General features: G+C 39.0%; 1 protein-coding gene across 1 annotated transcript; it reads right to left on the minus strand.

The window, feature by feature from the left end:
* Positions 1–1,179: 1,179 nt before the first annotated feature.
* On the minus strand, positions 1,180–12,972 carry LOC122065796 (proteasome subunit beta type-3-A). Its single transcript, XM_042629650.1, has 7 exons — positions 12,814–12,972; positions 12,497–12,678; positions 12,264–12,371; positions 10,339–10,428; positions 4,948–5,032; positions 2,236–2,330; positions 1,180–1,454 (listed from the first exon to the last, which is right to left on the minus strand). Exons 1-7 carry the CDS (start codon positions 12,817–12,819, stop codon positions 1,406–1,408), a joined length of 615 nt encoding a protein of 204 aa, XP_042485584.1. The 5' UTR covers positions 12,820–12,972; the 3' UTR covers positions 1,180–1,405.
* Positions 12,973–26,901: the final 13,929 nt, after the last annotated feature.

Below are 26,901 nucleotides of genomic sequence, written 5' to 3' on the forward strand. Positions count from 1 at the left end.
CAGTGGTCGATATATAATGCGGTTGTCCAACTACAATAAGGGATCGTCTAGGGAGCTGACCTGGTGGTCCTCTTAACACCATTGCACCCACTGATCTAATAATGTGATTGGATGAACCTATGAACATGAAGATTTTGTCACCTTAGTGAAATCATGTAAGCATCCAGAGATGGGTTTGATTAGGTTTGGCTCGATTGATCTAACAATCCTAATTAATAGAATTGGTCAATCAATGATGGGTAGGTTCATGGGTCAATTGGGTCAACAACCACTTTTCATATCCAAAAAAGAATCTCTTCATTCAAGATGATTCAATGCTATGATTGAACTCTTAAAATACTGAATGTCATCATTATTAATTTCCACTCCTCACAAGATGCAAAATATCCCTTTTATTAAACCAATCATGTGAGGTCAGCTTATCCCATGTATTAAGAGGTTTTCTTTTTACCGTATTGCATTCATGGAAGTCATGAATTGAGTAAAAACAATAGAAATATTCTTCATGGATCTTTTTCCAAATAAGCATAACCTCCACTTCTGGTTAATTTGATGACCCAAGTTGGTACCTTTCTGCGCAAATTTTGATATTCCATAGTGAAGAACTAAATACCAAGGGTCTTTTTGACAATGTTTATTAGAAATGTGTTAGGTTTTTTATTTCTTAAAAACAAGGGGAAAAAAAATTGTGTTAAGTATAGGACAGAATAAATACTTCTCTCTCTCTCTCTCTCTCTCTCTCTCTCTATATATATATATATATATATGTGACAAGATTGCTAAGTTGTAAATGTGCATTTTCCCTCCTGCATTTTTTTTCACACATTTCGAAGAGGATGAAGTTCTCCTTCATCGCCCCAACCTAGGGTTCAAAGGGTTTTAGTACCTTTTCCCAGAGAACCCTTGTGATACCTCCATGTATGCATTTAAAACACCCATAGTGAATGGGAATACACCAACGATAAAAGGATCCCCATTCAGCAGGACCTTAGAAAACTTTCTTGAAAATATGAGCTACACATGAATGACAACTTTTTTCTGAACACCCATTTAGCTTGGCATGTAGGTTCTTCCTCACGCTGGCAGCATGGGAACCCTATCCCTAAAATATTTTAAGCAAAATAAACACAGCGGCCTAAATGAGTGAGACAAGGGGTAAGGAATAAGCAAGGCAAAAACAGATATAATTCTTCTTTAGCCATTTGACAGGAATTTAAATAGTTCTCTTTGACAGATGAAAGTGTTTGATGCCCAAGTTCCCAACTTTGCTTAACGATGTCAATCTTCCAAAAGAAAATCTCAGGTTCCAATCGCCTCGTAACAGTCACACATAAAGAGCATAACTTGGCTGGCTGAAATCAAAGCCCAAAAAGGTTGACTTTTGCCATTTGAGATATTCCCCCAATCAGTCCATTCTTCCCTTCAGGGTCCTCTCTACAACTTCTGTTGGAGTGCTGGAGTACAGAAAAGTACAGAAAACAACCCAAGAATGAATTAGACGAAACTAAAAATCTAGCTGTGCACCAAATGCATAATCTAAGAAACAAACACCAGTCTGAGCCGTGGTAGAAGCAGACAGAACATAAAATCTACAAATCTCCCAATGTTCAAACCAATGAAGGGGCCATATCCAGACTGCAGCGTTATTGGGAGATGGCTGGGCATGCCGCCAGCTTTTGGTAAGCTAGATCACAGGTCTGGACATGGGAGGGCAAGGGGATCTTTCCAAAGGGGGAGGATAGAGGATGACATGCTGAGCACCCTGGTTGTGCCCAGTCTTTTCCCTTCTTATTTTAGGTATAAGAAACGAAAAATAGAAGACAACTCATGAATAGGATTCTTCAAGATAGTACGATGCAAAGAAGGAAGAGCACATTTAGGTCACCACTATCAAAGAATTATAGCATACACCATCCAATCTAAAGGCAGGCCACATCAATTAGATGGTCCAAGCAACAGATGCCACAGAGATATAGGAGCTTCAGTCAAATATGCATATTAACAAAATGAGTATAGTTGTCACGGTGTCTGAGTGACCCAACACCATTGGAGGTGTTCCAGATGCAAGGCAACGCCTAGACAACTATTTAAAGCACTCATCTGGCAAACTTTTTGAAGCTAAATTTATTTTTTCAGTCCTTGCCACCCGACTCCCCAGTCATGTAAGAACTAATATGGACCTCATGCACCCTGATATAGGATTTAGGTATGAAAAGAAATGAATAGAGTGCTTACACAATAAAGACGTGGCCACCCCATCCACTCAAACAGTCGCGATCCACAGAGGCCATCAGTGCCTGAGAAATGGTCTCAAATAGTTCTTCTGATTCCTGAAAGACAATTCAAAAGAAAGAATTTAGGATGACTAAAAATTACCATGATTTGAAAATTGGAAGGTTCATCAAGAATATGGCCATAATAAGAAGTCCTGAAAAATCACTCGCGCAGACGCATGATTTCAACCTACTAATGCACCTCATCACGCTGGAAAGTCCCCAATGTGGGAAAAAATGCAGCTTATGTTGCGTTAGTACTGGAACCAACTACTACTGTATTACGCTTTACTTAAAAGGGGGAGAAAATGAATTCATCATGCTCAGTAAAGTTTGGAAGCAATGCACCCTTGCCATGTTTTCAGGGACAGGCAACAGATAGGGGCCAGCAAACGCTAACTTGGTGCGGTTAGAATAGGCCGATCCTAGACACCATGTGCCTACTGCTTCTTTTACCGATGAAACCATGTGATGCAGTAGCACTTCCATGGCTGGACCGACTTGACCCCAGTCTAGAGACCTAGACCGAGAAGAACATGGCATGGTCAAGAAACTGAAATTGTTCTGGCTGCATCAATATGAAATATTTCAAGAATAAGAAATCCATTTGGTAGTTCAATTTCTGTGAAAAGATTCTCTATATTTCTTTGGGAGTGGTTGCCAGGCCCGGAAAGGAGTGGTGGTGGTGGGGTAGTAAGGGGGCATGGTGGTGGCGATGGCGGCAGGGGCATTGGTGTTGGTGAGACCAAGAGAAGAAGGGGGTGGTGTTTTATGTTTTAACATAAATTACTGTTTTGTCCATCAAATTAACCCATTTGCTCATTAAAGAGCAAGAGTGAAATCAGTTTCAATTTCAAATTTGAAACAGGCCCTCAGCTCTTCAAGAATTTCTATTCCAATTGATTCCTATTTCACAGAAATAAGGTGCAAAAATCAAACCAAACAATTTACAAAATAGAAATCACCCCACAAAATTGAAATAGAAACCATACCTCAAATCAGGCCTTAATTGTTTAAGGGTTGATTTTGTCATTTGATATTTATTAATAATTTAATATTTTATTCCTGTTTAGCCAAGGATAGAAGTTGTAGGGGATAACAGTTTTGAGTTCAAATATATGTCAGTTTCAGGATACAATTAGGATTGTATCTCTATATATTTTGATTTTCGATGCATGTAGCCATCAATTCTCAGAGTTCATGAAGATTTTTATAGTCTTAGTGATGGTTACATGGATCCAAACATCGATTTTGATAGAGTTTGATTGCAAAGTTTAAGACTGAACGGAGTGGTGTTTGAGAGATCTGAACTCATCTTCTAAGCTGGTACTGTTCACTCTACCTTGTTCATCTTTTGGGAATTTTAATTCACTTTCTGGCTGTTGTTTGGATCCGAAATTAGTTGTTTTCAAGAGGATTTGGGGTTAGAAATCTAATCCTAAAGTTTCATTGGATTTGGTTGTTCGGGAAAAGAGATCAATTGAATTTTTTCGGCTGTTCTATTGTTTCCTGCAATCTGAAATTTATTTACCAGAAAGTACACCCATAAACCATAATGCATCTTCCAATTAAGAGTAAATTACACTTACCTCCCTTGGAGATTCTGACAAGCTCACGGCAGCCCCAAGTTTGAAAAATATTACAACCGTCCCCTTTTAGACTAACGGTGTTAACGTAAAATACATTTAAAAGAAAAATGACCATTTTAACCTCACCTTCAACCTCTAAATTAACCTGATTACGAAGGTTTCTGCAACCAGAACAACTAAATCTCACCGATGCGAGAAATTCCTCCTCACTGTCCACAAAAAGGTTTTTTAAATTAGGGTTTTCGTTAAAATTGGAAAGGCTGAGATTTACGAATTCTTAATTTTTCATTAGCTTTTTTGTGTTTAGAAGAGAATAAATTAACGGGCAAGTTTCTTTTCCTTATAGACAGCTTCAATTCGTGGACACTAGAAGAAATGCAACTTCTTTTGCAGTCTTGAGTTGGATTTGAGATCTACAGGCCTTGTTTTCTCTTTGGGAAGAGTTGAGGAATTTTGTTAACTGTCAAGACAGTTCATTTTTTGGAGGTGTGGATGACAAGTTAGGTATTAGGTGGGAGATATCTCTATTTTTTCCCCCTTTTTCTTGTTACTGGAGCTTAGATTCGGCAATGAACTACTGTTTTGGCTTAGGAATCACGAATGATGGGTTGTGTAACCTGGGGTTGCATTACCACATTCCTTTTATACTTGTTCTTCCCATTGTGTTTGGGCCCCAGAATTTTGTTTATTTACCCACATAAAGTATGCATGTATAACAAAAACATCACTGGGCCTTCTAAATACAACTTATGCTTTAACCTTATAACAATGAAAGCTTACCTAATGATTTAAGGCACTTTTTTCTGCTTTAGCTCTGGACATTTGAACTTCTATTTTTATTTATCAATTTTAAATTCCACTGATTTTCCCATATGAACTAATTTGGCTTGTTCTGTCGTTTTTAGCTTATATTTCATAGCCTTTATTTCGTTTTACAAGAAGAAAAGGAAAATAGGAGATAAAGATTCCTTTTAAAAAAGGAGCATGTTTTAAGAGATCAAAAGACAAGCATACTCAACAAATTGATAGGAGATATCTAATTTCTAATTCTTGAAAAATAAGCATTAGTAAAATAAGAAACGAACCATATCAGGCTTGTACATTGACTCACAGGCACCATAGAGGGACTCTGATGCAGTACCAGCAACAACAAAATCTTTGGCAAGCTCCCTGTACATAGAACAACACAACATCCAAGCAACAAAACAAAATAAAGAACAATAACTAAGAATTTCAGGATGTGCTAAATAGCACTCCAAACTAGACAAAATGTAGTTGATCAAAGCATTTATAGGAACATGGCTCTCCTCCCCCACCACCCCAAAAAATTCTTTTTCTTTCTGTGAGGGGGGAAGGAGAAAGAAATTATGTAGCAAGCAGCATTCAGCCAATAACTTGGGTAGTGGAGGTCCAAAGCACAAATAAATTGAGTTTCATTATTCACTAACAATACTGAGAGCAACCTGATCATGTAGTCCAACAACCATTTTGTCGAGTGCAACGTATTGCTGATCTAGTTTGACCTTCTCTGCCTCCCCCCCCCCCCCCATGACCACCAACCTAAAGTCAAATGCTCAGCAGGATCAGACCTGTTAGTCGAATGATAAAAATCCACATTTCTCTCATTGAATATGAGGCACAATTAGATCAATTTTGGGCCTACCCCTGGCTGTTTTAGCTTCTTCAATCTGAATCAAATCCCTCTTCCGTACTGGAGAATTCAAAGGCCTATGTTGCACATGTACATGCTCATGCCACCTCAAAAGACTTTCTTGTAACTTATCATGTTAAGATTTTATATCTATAAAAACTCAGTGATGACAGCTGAGAGCAATATGATCAGAGGATTTTAAACAATGACCAAAACTCAGATCAGCAAATAAAATTAGAAAACAGAGTATTGCAAAAGGATAGAGCCTATTGGAAGGCAAGGATCCATGTAGCCGACCCATTTAGCTGAGTTTCTCCCGACTTGCTGGGTTGTGGCTCTTTCCTCTTACTCTCTTATTTCTTCTTCTTTCTTCTCTCATCTTTTTATCTTTTCATCCCTTCCTTCCCCCAATTCTGTTTGAACTTCTTTTTTTCTTATTTTGTTTCTTATGGATCCATGTAGCCAACTCCATTAAGTTGGGATAACTTACAAGTGCTTGAGTAGAATCGAAATTATAAGAAATATAAAAGAGGCTTAGGAATCTACTAAACCTCTATTCCCAATCTCCTAATATGTTAGAAACTCTTACTAACCCAAAACTAGCCTACCAACACTACCAATGGAACTCCTAGTACTAATTCCCTAATATTAGAAATAATGACACTAACAATGGATCCCACCTCCATAATCTCACATGCATAGTTAATGTTTCGATTTTGGTCCATTTAATGCAAAATTGGTTTGATCCATATCAGAACCTGTTTTCTGGTTCAAACAATTGGGTCACTTCCACCGACTAGGTTCAATGAACCAGCCTTATCTATTCAAGTTATGGATCAAGTTTCGTAGTCTAATTTGGTTATATTATTATATTATCTGGCTGGAATATGAGGATTACATAAATCCAGTCCAGATTGGCTTGTTTTCTTTGTTTATTCTAGAGTTTTAGTCGAGTAATTAATCTCCACGGGATGGAGGATAGATAAGATTCAGATGAAGTTAGTTTTTGAGTCAGTTGAGATGCGGAGAAAGCCAAGATGCTCCACTTCTTTAGTGGGAAGGTCCTTCATTCGTGACAAGCGAAGTGGAGGATCCGACAAATCTCTCCTGTTGCATGGAAAGAAGTCTCAAGAATCAAGAGGTCAGAGACCTCTGTTTCGGCTTCAACACCAAAGCACCTGCATATAGTTTTTTTTTTTTTCTTTTTATTGTATTGTATTGTATTCAGTTATGACATTTACAGATTGGCCCATCAACTGTTGTTTATACAGCTTCTATAAATAATTGTAAGGCTTAACAACCCCCTAATGGAATTGGCTCATCTCTTGTGTGTTAAGGAAGGGATGTGTAAGGAGTCCATCCCTGCACACGTGTCTAGTCATGTGCTCATGGGTGCTTCTAGGTAAAGTGCTATATCCATGTACTAGAGGAAACCGAAACTAAGAATTTGAAATTTGTAACAGCAGCAAAAAAGCAATAAAAATGCGAAAAAAAAAAAAAAAAAAAAAAAATAGCAACCAAGGAAGAAGATACCTGTAAGAACCCACTCAATTTTCTCAATCGATAGTCCAAAATCTGTCCATACAGCTGATAATAGGCTCTTCCTTATAGACCATGTTAATTCTACTCTAGATAACAATATAAAAACAACTCTAGAAGAATAAATTCCTAATGAACTAAGATCGTCGATATGAACCCATAGCGAGTTAGCTCTCAGAGGTAAAGCCAGAGATCATCAAAACACCAAACCATCCAAGGTAAAGATGGTTCTCAGTACCACTTCTATAATAATAATAACTCGGCCTTATCCAACTAAATGGGGTTAGCTACATGGATCTTTGCCCTCCAACCAACTCTATTCGAGGTCATACTTGATGCAACGCCAAGTTATGCATGTCTTTCCTCACTATTCCTCAGGTCATTGTGGGTCTTCCCCCTGGCTCTTTTAGTTTCTTCAATCTGAATCAAATCACTCCTCTGTACGAGAGCATCCAAAGGCCTCTGCGAACATAACCATGCCACCTCAAGCGATTGGGTCTCCCCCTGGCTCCTTTAGTTTCTTCAATTTGAATCAAATCACTATTCTGTACGAGAGCATCCAAAGGCCTCTGTTGAGCATGACCATGCCACCTCAAGAGAATTTCTCGTAGCTTATCATGTATCGGAGCTACTCTCAAATCAACTCTAATATGATCATTCATTACTTTATCCTTCCTAGTTTTTCCTTTTATCCATCTCAACATCCTCATAGTTGGTGGTATAACTGACTTATAAAATTTTTCTTTAATTTTTAAAGGAATAAGTCAATCGCACAACACTCTGGACGCATCTCTCCACCTCAACCTGTAGAAACGCAACCCTAAAACAATGCAGAAGATAATGAAAAAACAAGGACAAGCAATGCACACAAATTTACAAGGTTCGACAAGATTGCCTACGTCCCGGTGAGATAAGATCTTGCTTCACTATCAATGGAGAATAAAGTTACAACGCTTGTCCCTCACACCTCTCAGTAGTGCTTGCATTACAGAGAAAGAAACCCTCGCTACAAATATATAGCGAAAAACCCTAATCTAGAAAGTACACAATTGCCCTCAAATAAAAAATTCGAGTGGGCCCCCCGCTATGCAGGGGGGCCTCCTGCCCCCTTGCAACCCCACGGCCCGCTAACCGGCTAGGGGGACCACCGTCCTTCCTGTCAAGGCGCTGCACCAATACTCTCTGGGTTAAACTGTGATGGAATACAAGACATCGTACACCAACACAACCATCCTATATTAATTTTTTGTGATCATCCTCTATATCACCTTCTTTATTTGTCCTAGTATGTACTCCATCTTCGTTCTACTTATCTTAAAACATTTTGATTCCGAGGTTAAACTTCGTAACTCCAATTTGGCATTAATCATTACTTTGTCTCATCCACCAAAATAATATCATCAACAAAAAGCGTACACCAAGGAGCCTCATCTTGAATGTCTCTGGTTAAATCATCCATGATAAGCACAAACAAATAAGGGCTTAAAGCTGATCCTTGATGTAGCACAATTGTAATTGGTAATTCACTACCTTGACCCCCCACATTTCTTACACTAACCACCACACCATCATACATTCTTTAATTATGTTCACATATTTACTTGAAAGACTTATCTTCTCTAGTACTTGCCAAATTAACTATCAAGGGACTTTGCCATAAGCTTTTTCTATGTCAATAAATAGCATATGGAAATCCTTTTTGTAATCTCTAAATCTTTCCATGAGTCTCCTAAGTAAATAGCTTATATCATGGATCTTCTTGATATAAAACGAAATTGGTTCTTCGTAATAGTAGTTTCTTGTCTCAAGTGGGTTTCAATAACCCTTTCCCATAATTTCAAAACATGACACATTAGTTTTATGCTTCTACAGTTATTGCAACTCTGAATACAAAAGCAAATAAAAATAACCAAACAACTCTGAATAAATCAGAATTGAGTTCCTAATATATAAACCCCACCACAACTTGGCACCATTTCAGTAAACTGCCAATAACTTTACAAAAATACATAGGAATCACAAAATCGTTGTCCATTTGAGAGGTAACTGAATAAGATTTGGAAAGAAGCCCAAATGGACACATTGCATGGCAACCACCTAGTATTTATTCCTTTTATTTTTAGCAAAAATTAGTGAGAAGAGCGTTATACCTCCAACTTTGAATCTTGCACAAATCATCCAACAACGCAGCAAATTGTCACTTCCATTGCGTTCCTCTACTACCCAAGCATCAGTACCAAGCTTGCTTTTATGGCAATGATTTGGCCAAAAGGAAAAAAAAAATGAAGGTTTCAAGGTTCTTTGTCCAAACCAGATGGAAGTCACGAAATGAGTCAAAATTTCGATCCATTTCGTGCGAAACCTGGTATTTATATTAAAGGATTGAAACAGTTTCAACCACAATATCGTCAAAACTGTTCATATCAAAACATCGACAGAAGTGTATATCGCTCATTTCGACAGCCTGCAAAACCCAAATGTTTCACGAAATTTCAGTGAAACCCTAAACCTTGGCGACAACGAAGCTGAACATAGGTGGCATCCACAATGTTGGAACTTGGAAGATGGAGCTTTTGACTCAAACATAGAAATTCGAACCATACTTAACAGTTCCTTCTTCCTCTAGAAGGTGACAGTGCTGCATTCTAGAATTTTTTTTAAGAACACACATTATATAATTCTTTTTTGGAACCAGGACCCTTGAAGAAGACCACAAATAACCATAAAATTTGGAATCCTCCTCCATTATAATCACAATAAATCTAAACCCTGCAGCTTTAACACAAATATTGCAAAATGTGGTAAACTAATTGAAAATTTAAAACAGCATATTCTCTTTCTATGCAAACACTACACCAACTAGAAGAAAGTATCATGATGAGCATGAATACAACAAGAAATCGGGACAACATGATAAAAGACATGCTCACCAGGTTGTCTTTGTCATTTAAATAATTGCACTATCTGCACATAGAATGACAGATACCTACTCACATTCCCCATAGGAGTTAGCATAAAATGAATTGCTAAATATTATGGAATTTTGTATAAATATATAGTTAGGCCCCAAGGAGAGTTGAACTTATAACCTCTTAGTTTTGAGGTGTTGGTCTTCACCAACTGACCAACCTCTTGGGTTGACCAAATAAAAATTTCATTGAATGTGACAATACAAAATGACTTTAAGATGATGCAAAAATTTATAGCTGCTGAAGATCCATTGCATGTAACCAAGTTTCAAACAATAACCATAAGATCATTAAGATGAGAAAGGAAGAAAACATACTTTGCACCAATTGAATCCATTGTGCAGATGAAAGGCTTGTCATTATCTCCCAATCCAGCAATCACAGGTTGGCAGAAGTATGGTCCAAATCTATTACAAGAACCACATGCATGTCTTTTAGCAGCGATATTTTTATTGTTTCAGATTGCAGCACAAAATTTTTTTGGATAGGTGACAGTGAAATTTTTATTGCTAAGGAAACCAGATAATACAAACAACAGCAGAAGCTGAAGGCCACAAGAAACAGTCTAAGCTATTAGGTATCCTCCCAAATATATATAAAAATCCAAATAACCCATCCCTAGCCAACTTGTCTGCTAAAGAGTTGGCCGAACTCAATCACCCAGAAAAATAGAACCCTCCTTACACCACACAAGAACAATGATTTTACAAAAGGAAAATAGAGAAAACATTCACTAAGCATGGCTGCCAAAAACATATGGCTTTAACAAGCTAGACAAGTACTTTATACAATTATGAGGCCAAAATAATTAAGCAACTCCTCCAATGAAGTGAAAAAGAAGCCCATGCACAAGGAAAATGCAACATTATAGTGTCTACAATTATCCTGGAATGTGACACATGTCAGGCAACACATTAACACTCAAAGGTCAAAATTTATCAAATATCCCGGTTTCAAATATAATTCAAAATTATCTCACATAATCACATATCAGATGCCTCAGATATAAATATAAATAAGTGGAGACCAAAATGTAACAAGGACATCTATTTTCATTTACTGCCCATACCCACTGGGGCCAGAAACTGAAGCATATCCACATCACTGGATAATCCATTTTGTCTCTAATTCAAAAATAATAATAATAATAATAATGAAAGAGAGCGCATGCATACTCATTTAAAGAACATAAATGTGTAACAGCATGAAGAGGAAACATAAATATAGTTCCACCCTTGTGACTGCCAACCATCAGAATGTCCAGTTTTATTTTATATAAATATAAATATACATATGTTTCCAGATGTCAATTTATCAGGCCACTTTTCCGACAATAACGTTGATGTCCAAGACTTCATTCAATGGTACAAAAAAATATGGCATCCATATTTTTTAAACAATAGATACTTTTAGGTTGATCTTTCCATTGACCCACACTCGATAGCAAGCTACATACCATGCAGAAGGCATCCATATTTTTCAACAATAGAAACTCTCTTTAGGCTGATATTTTCATTGACCCAACTCAATAGAAATCTGGATTGTCGGAGACTATTATGCAAAGGAAAATAGCCAAGAACACCCCGAGTCAACTCACAAATCTAAACAAAATAATGACCTACCCAAAGGTGCCATCAGTTCAACTCTCCCAATTATATGAAATATTTTGAATTGAACCAAGCAGATAACACCAACAACTGAATGGCAAAAAGCATTAGTGATTCCTTTGAAACCTAGGTACAGGAAAAGTTATTGTTAATAAATCAACAACTTCACAAGGGGATGCGGATGCAAAAAATAAAAATTCGGAAGGCGTATTAGGTTATGAAATTGCAAGCAAGCAAGCAACATGCCCACAATACATAGCTGCTTTAAATGCTTCAGTTCTGGCTTTTAGAAGGAAAATTAGCCAAAATTTTTATCGAACATGTCTACAGCGGCCAAAATTAAAGTTTTCCAATCAAATTGAAAGTTTGTAGACATTAAGACAACTCAGTAATCCATCCTATAAAAATGTCCCTAAATTGGGAGATGAATTTCCCACAAGAAGACCGTGCAACAGGAGTGTTGCCCACTTAGTCAAAGCAAGCTGAATCCAATTCCCTAAGAATGAAGTTTTGAATTTGGACTAAAAGCCTTTACAAACAACAGATATGAACCAGCATACAAGCTTTTAGCAAATAAAACTTTAACCCACCAAAACTCTTCACTATAGAACATCATTTTCATTGTCAGAACCAACCTTTTCTCATATAAAATAGCAGAAACAAGATTGGAAAAAGTCTCTGGCTTCATATCCCTCTCTTCGCGGAGTTGATATAGTTTGTGACGGAAGACAAGTCTCTGGTACCTTTGAAATAGAACGAAGATTGTAATGAAAACCATTTAAATTTTCTCTTTAAAGATCAAACAAAAATGGGAGATAAAAATAGGAACTCAAATCAAAGAAAAGCAAAGCGAAACAGTGACTCCTACAGAGTTTGTGCATCTGTGGCTAGCCCAGCAAGTCCGATGTAAAGTTTTTCATGAATTTTGTAAATCCTAGGGAAATCAGTTGCAATGGTCTGAAGCTGCACACCAAGTCGCCGGTCACTGGCAATAGCAAAGCAATTCTTGCCCACCATTGCTACAAGTGCACTGCCATTATATTCGAAAATCTGCACAAGAAACAGAGGAAAGGGTTCAGTTAAAAGTTTGGATTGAGTTGCCCTAGCGACCTCGAGAAGATTGTAGCTCGTCCGAGACAAATAAGGGTTTCAAATAAGAAACGATCACTTAAAAAAGAATCTTACCGACATTGGGAGATAAAAGGAAGATTGATGAGACGCAGAGAAAAATCTATCAGCGGAGCGGAAGAAACCTCTGCTGAATCTCGCCACTCGCTTACTCTGAAATGTTTCTGTTTGAAGAAGTTTCTGTTTGAAGAAGTAAGGTGACTTGGGCAGAAGGTAAACGCGCGTGGTCGGATCAACCGTACCCAAAGGCCAAAAGGGGTGCGGGTGCGGGTGCGGGTGCGGGTGCGGGTCCGAATTCTGGTTTGCAAGAGCAAAATAAAGGAAAATGATTTCTGTGAGGGGATTGTGACACCTATGCCCAAACACATGGGAGCAAAATGACCGGCTCATCCCCCATGAAATGGAAATTGATGTTGTTGTTAATATTTGTTCATGTGTTTCCATTGACACTGGCTCACCCATAGGAGTCGCATTCTCCCACAAGAAACACTTTCCCAAAATCAAACTTTAAAAGGGAGAGCTTTGTCCTTACCAAATTAAAGGAAAACTTTTGCCAAGAAAACAGGAAAGTAATGTCGGGGAGTGTCGCCTACATTGGCATTAAACACCCAAGGTAATGGTAATGTAGGCTACACTCCCAGACAAAAGATGTTTTTCCAAGATTCAAGTTACAGGGGAAGTGTATTATATAGCGTAATTCCTACCAAAAAAAAAAATATATTATATAGCGTAATGTAGTCTCATGTACCTCATATAAATTTTTTTGTCAAAGTTTTCCTTGGATTGTGCAGGAGGATCACCCCACCATCCATCCATGGTTTTTATTAATCTCACCCCGATTAGTCAAAGTCGAAAAGACCCTACTACTATTAATTCCCATCCCATTAATCAGGAAAAGACCCTACTACTATTAATTCCCATCTCATTAATCAGACACCCATTGCTCAAGGGATCTGAGCATGGTTGTATGAGGCAAGCTGTAAAAAACCCAACTATATGATGTGTGGTGAGGAAAAGTAATAAAAACAACTTAGCATAAGACCCTTTATGTTACGATATGACCATGTAGAAAAGTATACCCCTTTATTGCAAAAAATTTGATAAAAATCTTCTTTCAATTATCCCCTCAAGTCACTTGGCTCGTTGTTCAGTCCTTTTATAATAAAACTGTGATAGAAAACTCAAAATTATAAGGATATTAATTTGTTAGCTGACCAACAAATAATAAGTTCTTTGTCATTGCCGAGAGATATTTAACATTTGCCCTTTTTTTTACGTGATAATCAGGCTCCAAGGAGAGTTGAACTCATGACCTCTTAATTTGAGGGGTTAGTCTTTGCCAACTAAACAACCCCTTTGGGCCATTTTCAAACCATAGCACAATCACTTACATTGTAATGATAAAGATTAAAAAAAATCTTACCAAGATTATCAATTATATGAGAGGAAGCACCGATATTAGTATACTATGTTGAATTTGAATCCTAGGAATAAAGGCATGACAACCATGGCTTTGGAAATCTCCTGAGACTGAGAAGCATAGCTAAACATATTGTGACATTTGATAGCCAAAGAACCAGGTTTCTCAATAATTTGACATACGACCACCATAGTCATTAGAATTTCCCTCCTGACACAGACTTTGTTGACTTGAATCACCAAAGACACATGTGGAAACTTTGTGGTCTAAGTAATAGTTTCATTATAAGCCGAAGGTGATGGAAGAAACCTTCACTAGAGGTGAATTGGTGTAATAAAAAGAACTAATAAGGATTTTTTAGCCACTAAGGCAGGGTATATTAGCACCTTTGCTCTCTCTCTCTCTCTCTCTCTCTTCACATGAAGTTAGAAACATTGAATCTATACAAAATTCGTTATCTTCTAATTAGCTTCTCCTTGTAGATGATACCTTGTTTACCTTATGTTCATCCTTGCATGTTAAGTGTATCATTACCACAAATTTGCACTTTTGATTATCACTTGGAAGTTGGTGTTTTCCATAGATATAGAATCATATTTGTCAACATGATATGATTACAAGAGTACCAATTTTAACAAACAAAACAGAAGAAAAATCTCAATAGTTTCATCTTCCCGCCCATGTTGGTACTATACATGCATGGATGTCAAGGGTCACAAATCACATAGTCCTGTTATAAGAGTTATAAAATATTTGTCCTATTCAAAAACTAACAAAATGAAGGAGAGTGCTCGCATGCATACTCATATGAAGAATATAAATGTGTAACACCATGAAAAGGAAATATAAATATAGTTCCGCCCTTGTAACTGACAATCAAAAGAGTGAACATTTTATACAACTAAACATATTCAAAATGTCAATTTATCAGGTCACTTTTTTCAACACTAACGTGTCCAAGGCCTTTTTCAGTGGTACCAAAAATATGTTATCTACATATAACATGTGGAACACATCTTTTTTTTTTTTTTTTTTTTTTTTAATATAACAATAGATACTATTTCTTTAGGCTGATCTTTCCATTGACCCACACTCAATAGCAAGCTACATAACATGCACAAAGCATTCATATTTTTTCAACAATAGAAACTCTTTCTTTAGATTAGTTCTGGATTCTAGTAGGAAAATAGCCGAAAAGTTTATCAAACATGTCTACAACGGCCAAAATTAGAGTTTTTCAATTTGTTTGAAAGTCAATAGAATTCCGACAACTCAATAGACCATCCTATAAAGTTGTCCCTAAATTGGGAGATGAATTGTCCACAAGGAGGCCGTGCAACAGCAATGTTGCCCACTTGGTCGAAGCAAGTAGGTTCTAATTCCATAAGACTGGAATTTTATGTTTGGACTAAAAAGCCTCTACAAATAAGATTTTAGCACCTAAAACTTGGCCCACCAAAACTCTTCACTATAAAACATCTTTTCATTGTCAGAACCAACCTCTTCTCATATAGAATAGCATAAAAAACAAGATTAGAAAAAGTCTTTGGTTTCATATCCCTCTCTTCAAAGTTGATATAGTTTGTGATGGAAGACAAGTCATGAATACCTTATAAATAGAAAATGAAGATTGTAATGAAAACCATTTACAAAAATGGGAGGTAAAAATAGGAACTCAAAGCAATGCGAAAGCAAATTAGTGACTCCTACAGAGTTTGTGTTACACCCTTGCCATAATTCGGTCAAATTTGAACTTTTATTAATATGCGATGCACAGAAGAGTGTTAGCACTAGTGACCTATGGATAGCTACAGTATACTGTTTGGAGGGATAGAATGACCCCCATGTCATGCATGTGTTGTCGATCACTGGAGAGGTTTCAGACCTCTGAAACCTTGGTAGTGAGTATCATAACCTTACTGTTTTGCTCCACTCAAGCATAATAGGTATACTTCAATTTATGTGCACCAAACCCTATGGGAACCTCCTCCCCAATTGGGCAAACCCACTGAAGGAATCTATTAAAAACAAATACAACAAGGGCCATCGTCTGATCAACCTACCGGTAGGTGGTGACCTACTAGTGGATATGTACTGCTAGAATTGAGTTATTGGCTATGGACCCGATATATCGCAGTTGAACTTTCCAATATATTTTATGGAACACCACTCCTGGCACTCGATTAATGACCCATGAAGTCAAAATGGTGGGTCCACCTGGTCCAATAATTAGAATAATGGATTTAGACATTTGGACTGGCCAAGGTAACTAGTGTCACACTCCATTCCTAGTACTAGGATACGAGCAGTGTGAGTAAAACGCTTATCCGTCTAACAACTCTACCAGGATCTCTGATAGCAGTACCTTAGCCATCACAATCACATAACCATACCAAACAAACAAATAGATCAAAGTATATTAGCAGAATCAATATGTTAAGGTATTACATAACCAAGTTATCTCATCCATATCTGTACATGACTTACATATAGTAATCCCAAAGAATACCATCCCATAGTTCTGTATCAAAATAATAGAAGATGGCCACTCGTCTCAAGGTGCCGCATATGCACAGGTGTTGCATGCACAATCTAGATCTTGCTCATCGGTCTCTGGCATCCACTAGTCACCAGCTCCATATTCGGGTATGGAGGAAGTAGAGTCACATCCCAAAGGCACTACGGTACTTGCATTTTCATCTAAAAAGCAACATATACGTGAGGTGAGCTCCAACTAGCTCAGGGAGGGGTGGGGTTCAAGCAAGCACATATACATAAATCACATGCATGAATGCAAAATTAAACACATAGTCCATTATGCAAATAATGGGATCCATTTAATTATTAAACCACCTAACATATAACTAAGTCGGATTTATACTACTACGACGTATTAGGTTGTATCTCTGGTCCCAAAACTCACACATCGGTCACCCAGCGATACAAACCCTAGTAGTGATTAGGAGTCTGTCGACCACGGAATGCGACCATCGATCACCCAGCAAACCCCTGATAATACCCTCCTGGTATTTGCCACACCAGAATTATCATCGACCACACCATACTAGTTCCCGCTTCCAACAATAATCACATCATACCATGAGCATGCATTCTAGAAAGGTTCATTGAACATATCATAATTGGGTTATCCAACAACTTGCCCCCTGTTGTCAAGGGGACATAGCATAGGAAATGTAACCTAACCATAATATATTACATGCCTCACATAATGATACAGGTAGTATAGAATATGATACCAAAATCAACCATCATCCACATCGCATCCATGTCTAATCCTATCTAGCATACAAGCAGTTAAGTATGGGATATGCGGTATTGAAATTACCATCGGCCACAAAGCACACCCATATCCAAGTATAATCCTGGAGTGCACAATACCAAAATCATCATTAGCCACAAAGTGCAATCCACAACTATATCTAAAACTAATGCACATCCAATGCATGAATGCAACTTTCACACGGCGATCACAGTATTAGAACCACCTCGACCATTCCAGATCTTGGCACACATTACACAACATACATCAAGTTCCCAATTCCAAATAATCAACATAATTCAATATATCATAGCATGTTATGAGATTCACATAATCATCTAAGCAATTAAAGAATCATTTCATACTTCCTATCATATGTAAACAATTCTAAAATATTAAACACTCCAAAATTAAAGTCATTCACCAAGCCGTTTGGGAGATACGGGAACCGAACGATTGAAATCATAACTCCACATTTGGTCAAAAGTGTTGTTAGAACTCATTCAGCTTGGTTGAGCTCAGAAAACACACAGGGAAGTGCAATACACACTCACCCAACCTTCGGGAAGTGTCGGGATTGAGGCTCACCCCTCCAACTCGGTGATTCCCAACCTTGCTCAAAAGCAAAACTAAAAATGGAAGAGAAGAGATTGTAGGAGAGGATAGTACCTAACTCCAGCAATAAGGTGCGGGAAGCCTAGAGCTCAACCTTCTTCTTCTTCTTCCATTTCTTCCTTTCTCCCTCTCCCACATTTTAGACAAGTGAGAAATGATCTCATTTCTCTTATTTATAGTATCTGAAGACCTTAGTTGGACAATTGTCTAACTCAAATAGGTTAAATCGTCATTCGGGACACATGAGTCCACTTCCTTAGACTCATACGGTGTACAAGTCATGGGGAAGGGTGTGAGGGAGTGTGGAAAGTCAGTCGGGGCTGGCCATAATGTGGGTGGCGGGAACCATTGGCATCGAAACCCAATCATCAGCATAAGGGCTACCGGATTCAAGGTCACAGGATTCAGCCCAGGTGCTTCCAATGGCCTTGGCTGCCTGTTGTCTCCCCTTTGGTCACTCCATAGGGAGTTTCCCTAGGCTATGTGCATGGTCCTCTAACAATTTTGATACATGCTGGGACTAGAGTGTAGGGGTGCGAATTCACATACCGCTTAGAGTCAAAAGGTTTGAATCCCCTCCAGTTAGATAGGCATGAAATGCATGAGCAATTGGGATCATTCCTTCCTTTTATAATGGGCTGTCGCAAGCGAAAACCCATTGATATTCTGTATCCCGGTCTGAAATCTATCACAAAAGTCCAAATTTTACCAGGTTAGGGCATGGGTGTAACATAGAGGCCTTAGTTGCCTTGGCCTATAAATAATTTTATGAGTTTTTAAAGGTCATTCATTTCAAACCAAACCATGAGAGGGAAAGGAAGAAGAGAAAGGAAGGAAGGGAAGAGCTCTGGACTTGGGTGTTTACCTCCCGCATTACATACCCAAGTTAGGTGGCTCATATCCACCTCTTCTCCTTTTCATTTCCGTAATTTAAGTAGTAGGTTTGGGTTTTTGGCTTGGGCTTTGGAACTAAACCTAGTGGCTAAGGCTTGGTTCGAATAAGCACACTCCCACATGCTTGTAGAACTCCAATGCACACCCACCAACCTAAGATTCGAGCTTAACCAACTCAGGATAGGTGATTTGGGTGAAGATCCCACTTTTTAGGGTTTCAATAGAGATTTGATCAGATTTCCCGGTTCTATTATAGGAGATGCAATCTGATAGGTTCAAATGAGAGGTGGAGTGACCCTCTACAATTTCTATGGATTAAAAATGGCCTTAGATAAGTAGGTTGTTGGGATTTGAGCCCAAAATACACTACCATTGGTAAATCACCTGACCTATTGGTGAGACCTACAAGTGTATCTTTCAGTAGATTTCTGAAGCCATTGGTCCATTTGCCGGTGAGACCTACCGGTGGGTCCTAACCTACCAGTTGACTTATTGGTAGTCTTGTTGATTTGTTCTCAAGTCCAATTTTGGGACTTTTTGGGGACCTTCTTAAGGACCCATTAACACACAGTTTAACACTTCAACACCTTTGTAACTTATCCAAAGATAATCATTTCCAGAGAGGCCTAGTGGGGTTTGATTCCAACATTCATACTTGAGGATTTCCTCACCAAGTTAGTAGACGAGGTGAGTGGTGGTTTGACTTTCACTTTTAGTGTCTTAACTTTAGAATGATGTATGACATTACAAGCATGTGTTTTATGATTATTATACCATATATGTTCTATTGAACTGTATAAATTATAGATATTGTTGATCATTATGTGTATGGGATCCGGTGTGACCCGAGGGGAATTTTGGTACCGTGATCATCACAGTGAGGATTGCATTATGTATTGGGTGTGCATTAGTCTATGTTTGGATATGGGTAGCGATGTGGCTAATGGTAATTTCGATATCATGTAACTCATACTAACTCACGATGAACGCTGGAGGTATGTATAACACATGCAAGTCGGAAGGGAAGGGGTGTTTCCAGTGGCAAATAGATGAGTAACACGTAAGAACCTACGTTTGGGAGGGGAACTGTAATACCCCACTTTCTAAATCCGGTTTATTTACCAGGTTGGTTCGGTTTGGTCGTGCAAGATCTGAACCCGAACAAGTTAAGATGGGTAAGCTATGGAACATGATAGCAAGGGTGACTCTAAACTTAGGTTGGCCAAATGAGTCTGAACCAATGCCTAATGAAGTTTGCATAACCAAGCCGTGCATTTGCATGTATCACAAGGCCATATATGGACAATAAATGTACGTCATATACCCAGAGTGAAATACGTGTCGGGAGTCGAGTCCTGTTGAAATTTCAATTATTTGGCTAAGTTTTGGCAGACTAGTGGGTGGTTATAGGTGGGTCAGACCCACCAGTGTGACCTACCAATCTGGTCATTAGATTTTTGACCCAAGTAAAAATAGCATTATGCCTTTTCTTTTTCCTCATTTCATGCTTTAGAAGGAGAGTGGAAAGAGTAAAGAAGAGAGACAAAAGAAAGAAAGAAAAGGGAAGAAGAAGGAAGGAAAAAGAAGAAAAAGAGGAAGAAATGCTCATGGTGCAACACCGAGGTGAGATCTTTCCATTTCAGCGCCGGAAAGGTGATCCTGGTCTTGAGATCTACGATTTGAGGTGAGTGAAGGCTATATTTCTTAAACCCTCAAGAAACCCTAAGTGAAACCCTTTGATTCGGGTAGAAATCCTTCAGATCTTGTTAATCCCACTTGAGAAGATGAATCTAAGGTTTAATGGAAGACCTACATGTTGATTTTGAAGGTTTTAGATGAAGAAATCGCAAGATTTGAAGTGCATTTGATGATTTCTTGAGTTGAAGAAGAGATTTGGAGTCTTATAGCTGTTCTTAAGCAACGAGGTAAGATCTATGCTTAAAACTTTGAATCAACCCTAGATCTAGGTTAGAGTCACAATATAGGATCTTAGATGTGTGAAAAATGCGACTGAATTGACCCTTTATGATTTTCCCAAGGTAGGATGAAGAATGGAAGTGAACAGCAGAATCCCAGTCCTAACTGTGGGTGCCTTAGAAAGTGATTGGACCCACAAATCTGAAGCTCGCCCATCCTGGTTGGGTTTCTAGCCCGATTGGTGGGAAAGGACCGATCGATGACCTAGCCAGCCGCTCCCAGTCCGCCGGTCCTGGCAGAGCCCTTGGGTCAAGCTGTGGGCGGGGATCGGTAGGCGATCTGGCCCACCGCTCCACCTACCAGTCCGACAATTTGGGCTCCGTTTCAACTCAAAATGGATAGGCAACCTTCTTTCATGATTTTAAATGTGTTTTGAACATTGTACTTCATTGATTTTGACCCCAAAGTGGCAAAATGCTAAGATCACTAGCTTATGTTATGTTCTACTAGGAACTCATGTCTTCTCGCGCTGGATCTCACTCGTACTAAGCGTGAGCTATTGTACATAACAAGTAAGTGGGGAGAGGACATTGACTTTAATTTATGGAGTGTGTTACATCATTTATCCTATATGTAGACTAGTCAAGTCATTATTCTATTGTGTGTAGATTAGCCATCCTTGAATGCCATTTGCTTGCTTTACTGGTGCATTTTAACAATTCAATTATAATATGTGTTATTGTACTTTACATTTCAAATGCTTAATGCTTGTCATGGATTATGAGATGGATGATTTCAATTATTGAATATTATTTATTGCTAGATTAGATGTCGTAGTCAGCTTAGAAACGAATGCATTGGTGGCCTGTGGAATGGGATGCGGTGGCACTATGCAGTCGTACTATCTCATATAGAAGTATGCGGTTAAGAATGACATTTCTCTATGCTTTGGCCTTTCGCAGTAGGGTTTAGGTGTTGGGTATATCACTGGAGGGAAGCTCGAGGTTGTGTACCAACAGTGGCAGTTAGAAGTATGCCTGACTGATCACTAGGACAATTGGCAACTTTGGTGATATAATCAGAGGGCCAATCGTACTGCATTTACTTTAATGTCATTTACTTTAATGCAGGGTAAGGCCCAATATATTGTAATGTCATTTATTTTAATGTCACTGAGGAGTAGCTATTTACTTTTCTAGGTACCCACGATTGGCCTACTCTGACAACCCTATGGGGTATCGCGGGATGGGGTTCTTGACTAGCACCCTGGGTATACGCATACTGTGGTTGTGAGTAGCACATAACCTATGACTTAACAATATTGCTTAGGTGATTTAGGATAATAAAAATAGACTTTGCATGCATATAGGTTCATTTGTATTGCGAATGCTTGCTTGGTCTTTATTTTCACTTACTGGGCTAGTGAGCTCATCCCACGTGCACACCATATTTAGATGATCTTGCAGGTTTTCCTGCTAAAGAACTGGGACCCACTGTAGAATTTTCAACTGAGGACTGGTGGGTCCCTGAAGGTCTTAGGCACAGTGCTGAGTGCCCGTGCGAGAGCTATGTTGCAGAATAGCAACAATGATACCCGACCCAAGATTCTTTTTTATTCTTTGTTATGTTATTCCTTTGTGCTTTGAATATTTAAATTGTATTTCTTGTGTATATATCACGCTTATAGGCCCACATGTAAATATACTATGTAACACAATTAGGGTATCAAGAGTATTGGGGTATTTACAGGTATATACATACAAGACTTTCGCTGAAATATAAATTTTACTTTCTTTAGTTGTGTGTATGTTGTGTTGTGGTTACTGCATTAGATGATCTTTGCAGATTTTGGATTAACAGGAGTTAACTCGATCACCGGTCCGATTATGTGAGAACGGGGTGTGATAACGGTGATATCAGAGCGTGATGCTCTACCCACTCACAGCATGCAAGATAGATCCCTATAGAATTTTATAATAGGACCCAAGGTTGGGTAAATATAAAAGCTTTAAAGAGTTGAAAGCTATAGTGAGATAAAAATGATAAATGTATGATTGTGCATGCATGTACGAGAGAGAGGACCTGATTGGACTAATAAGAGGCTAACTGGCCATTTCATAAGCCATCAAATAATAATAATATTCAAAATTTCGGCAGTATAACAGTGCTATAATTAGAATACCAAAATTTTTCAAAATTTTTCACCTTATAGATCACAAATATATGAAGATAACAAACAAAAAGAAGGGTGACTGACACTGTCACCACCTAACCATAAAAGGATAATCAAAACAAACCAAATTATCCAAAAGATAACAAACATCATCCTAAATACATCACCAAGTCCAAACCATAGGAAAGTATCAAAATGTACCAACCCACCATAAACACATAATCACCACATAGATAAATAAAGAAAAGCAGAGGATAAGTTAGAAAAGAAAGGGAAGGTCAGATTAGGCAAGTCTACTACTCCATCAATCATCATCGTTAACAGTGAATGTCTCCCCACCTTTAGGCCTCAAGTCAACGTGGAGTCGTCAATCATAATAGTCAAATCTATCATTAGTCAATGTAACCTCCTTTTTCACACGGTAAAAATCAGCTGCAATCCCTTTGGAGACTTTGTCCAAGTCCTCAGTTAGGGCTTAGAAGTTAGCCTCCAGCTTCCCAAACTTGTGCTACAGTACTAACTCCCGTGCACTCTCCTCCACCCTCTCTAGGATCTCTGCCTGTCTATCCTGAAGTGCCCTCTCTCTTGTGGCACTCTCATCCAAACATCTCAGAATCTGATCTTGCCCATCTTTTAGGGCTCTCATGCTGTCCATCATACTCTAGAATCAAATGCCCCACCTGAAGATGGTGGAGCTCTGAAATGAAGATCCGCATCCCTCCTATCAAGAGGATCCTGCTTAAGGATCTCCTCATCATCCATGTCCTCCTCATCATAATGAGGGATGTAATCCTCATCCTCCTCACTGTCACTCCCACCTTCCATACCCACATGCTCCTCTCCCTCTGCTCCCTGAGTTGTTGCTCTTTGTGGTGAATCCATAAAGGTCTGTAGGCCCATCCTTCGTAAATTTTCCCTAGTGAATCTATCGATCGGAGTCCTCTCTTCCTCACTACTTAGGTCCACCTGGAAGAACTCAAAGACCGTAGTGAGGGATTGGCCATATGGAAACCCTGCATCATTAGGATGTGCCGTGTTATTTCATGGTTTTCAACATGATGTAAGGGAGGCATAAACGCGAGGCACCCTCCTCCAAGGCTATGAGAATGTAGTAAGCTAGGTAGGCTGCCACGAAGTTAACTTGGTTCCTATGACCCACTCTGGGGAGTAGTTGAATCTGAGCCAAGGGGTGTGAATACACGGGCATCTGGGGTGTAGGCTGTCGCTAATAAAGGACGCACCTTGCTGCCACTGATGGCCTCATAGATGTCCTCCTGCATCTCTAGACTCAGGTCTGGGCCCACAACCTTGATCTTCGGGGGACTATAGAAGCGGGTACCCTTTGCAGAAATGCCCAATATCCTAGCTAGGGGTGTCAACCGATCAGGCCGGTCCGATTTCGATCGGGCTTAATCAGTCTTGAAGACTTTCAAAGGCTACACCGTGTCTACCCATTTAACTAATCGGGCTTAGTTATTGAGGGCATGGTACACTTTATATCAACCTCGGGTTATAATCGGGCTACCTTAATCGGGTTTTAGTCGGGCCTTAACCGGGCTACGGACATGTTTAATGTTAAATGGGCTTTAATCGGTTTTTAAATAGGCCCTCTTTAAAATGTGCTCTTATATTCCGGCCCACTCATGCAAGCCCAAAAAAATGAAAATAAATCAATAAATGATACCAAATATAACCATTATTTAAAATGTGAACATGTCTTTACTTTTTAGTTTTTATTCTTTAATTTGGGGGGTAAAATAGGTATTTTACAATCATTAAAGGGTCGTGCCAAGTCGGTGGATAATAGGCCGGTCTCGATTGAGCATTGTTCGGTCGGTCTCGGTCGGGCGCCTGACGGTCCAATTAGCAAAATCGAGACCGACCATTTATAAACGGGTTGGACTCAAGCCCGACACGTTTAATAAATGGTCCAGGCTGGGCCGGTCTATAAATGGTCGGTCCCGATCGGTTTAGTCGGGTCGGGCCACGAATTGACACCCCTAATCCTAGCCAACATATCCACGGTCAATAGAATGGTTACTCCCTTTACCATGCTGATAATGGAGTATACCCTAGTCTCGTCTGACACCTCTAAGTTGCAGTAAAACTTGCAGACTAAATCCTCATAGCACGGTCGGTCGAAATTGATCATTGCTTGCCAACCCAATGCTCTAAATTTCTCAATTAGCTGAAACCTACAAAAGTCCTCTACAACTACTGGCTTCTCCATAGGACGGGCCATCTAGAGAAGATTGCCAGGCAACATCCACCTCCATACTATGGAAAAACCCTCATCATAGTCTTCAGGGTTTATGGGAGCTTCTCTCCTACGCTATACGGGTTGGGTAGAGGAACTCGACCCTGCACTCTTCCTCTTCAGGTCGTGGCTTTGGCCTTCCAGAGGATGAAGCGGCTTCCTTACCCTTTCAAGATGACATCCTAGAAATTTTCAAAGGAAACATATAAGTAATGGGACAAGATTTAAAAGAACATAGATAACCAAAAGAATAAAGTTTAGACTACACAAATAGCACCATAAGTATGGATATGACAGCGTAGCAATGATCTATCATGAAAATCATGGTGTATATATCAAGGTGAACACGATATGGAACATTATAAAAAGGGGGGTGTTGTGGCATTACAAGAAGGAAAACCAATGAAAAACCCCCCAAATAAAGTTTCTACTAACCAAGTGCAAAAAAATAAGGATGACGACGGTTATGTTTGATGCAATGACGAGGAATAATGATTGGTTTTGAAGATGAAATGGATCAATGAAGGCATAAAATTTTGCAATTGAGTGAGTATGTGATATCTTATTATTATCAAACCAACCCACCCCACCCAAAAGAGAGTAATCTCATATCAAAAGAGGTGAAACCTATACACACATGAATGAAAACACAGTTCTTAAAGAGAAAATGGGAAAAGAGAACTTACTTGTGAATAAGAACTTGGAATGGAGCGGGGTAGGTGCCTTGAATTGTTCTAAGTCGAAAGGGGAAGAAGAAATGAAGAGTTACAGGAAAAATGGGGTTTAAAACCCTTTTTAGGGCTGCTGATCAGACAAGCGCCAGTCTGACCTGGCCCACCGCTCCTTGCCCGCCGCTCTGGGTATCTTGGCCCAGAAAAGCCTGGGTCTAGAATTCTCATATTCCACGCCTAGTGGGCCCCAATTAGTTGACAATGGGAGTGTTTTGCACGTAATTAGGCATCGTTGTGTGATTTGTGATATAAAGTGCAATTGGTTATGAGTGTATATATGAATGTTGTGGCACTTAATCAATGTTTACATTTTGGTATAATCCAAGTACATAACACTATGTGGGGCAATCCTCACACCCACCACCAAATTGAACCTTGGACAAGAAAAGGTTCAGATAACCTGTGGATGCAATTCCGGATCCCCCATCTGTTTTCACTCCTAGTGATGTTGCGGTTCTCATCCAGTAGTCGCAAGAGGCATTCCAACAGTAGTTGCTCCAATAACAACAAACTTTTTTGACGTTGTGCAATAGTTCTGAACCCAAATTAGATGGGACAGCATCCTCGAGTATTTATCCCACAGGACCCACCCGTGGGGTAAGTGCTGGAGCACAACTAGGAGGAACAAAGGTGGTTAAATCCTTTAAAAAATACATACCACCTATCTTCACCAATGTGGGTAGTGATCCATTGGAGCCGGATCAATGGATCCAAGAGCTAGAGAAGATATTTGAGATTGTAGATTACGCAGAGGCACAGAAGCTCATTTGTGCAGGATTACAACTTAAAAATGAAGCTGATTTATGGTGGAAAGCTTATAAGCCTATTTTGATGGCAACTCACCCAGAATCTATATGG

This window comes from Macadamia integrifolia, unplaced genomic scaffold, assembly GCF_013358625.1.
Source record: "Macadamia integrifolia cultivar HAES 741 unplaced genomic scaffold, SCU_Mint_v3 scaffold212, whole genome shotgun sequence".
NCBI lineage: Eukaryota > Viridiplantae > Streptophyta > Magnoliopsida > Proteales > Proteaceae > Macadamia > Macadamia integrifolia.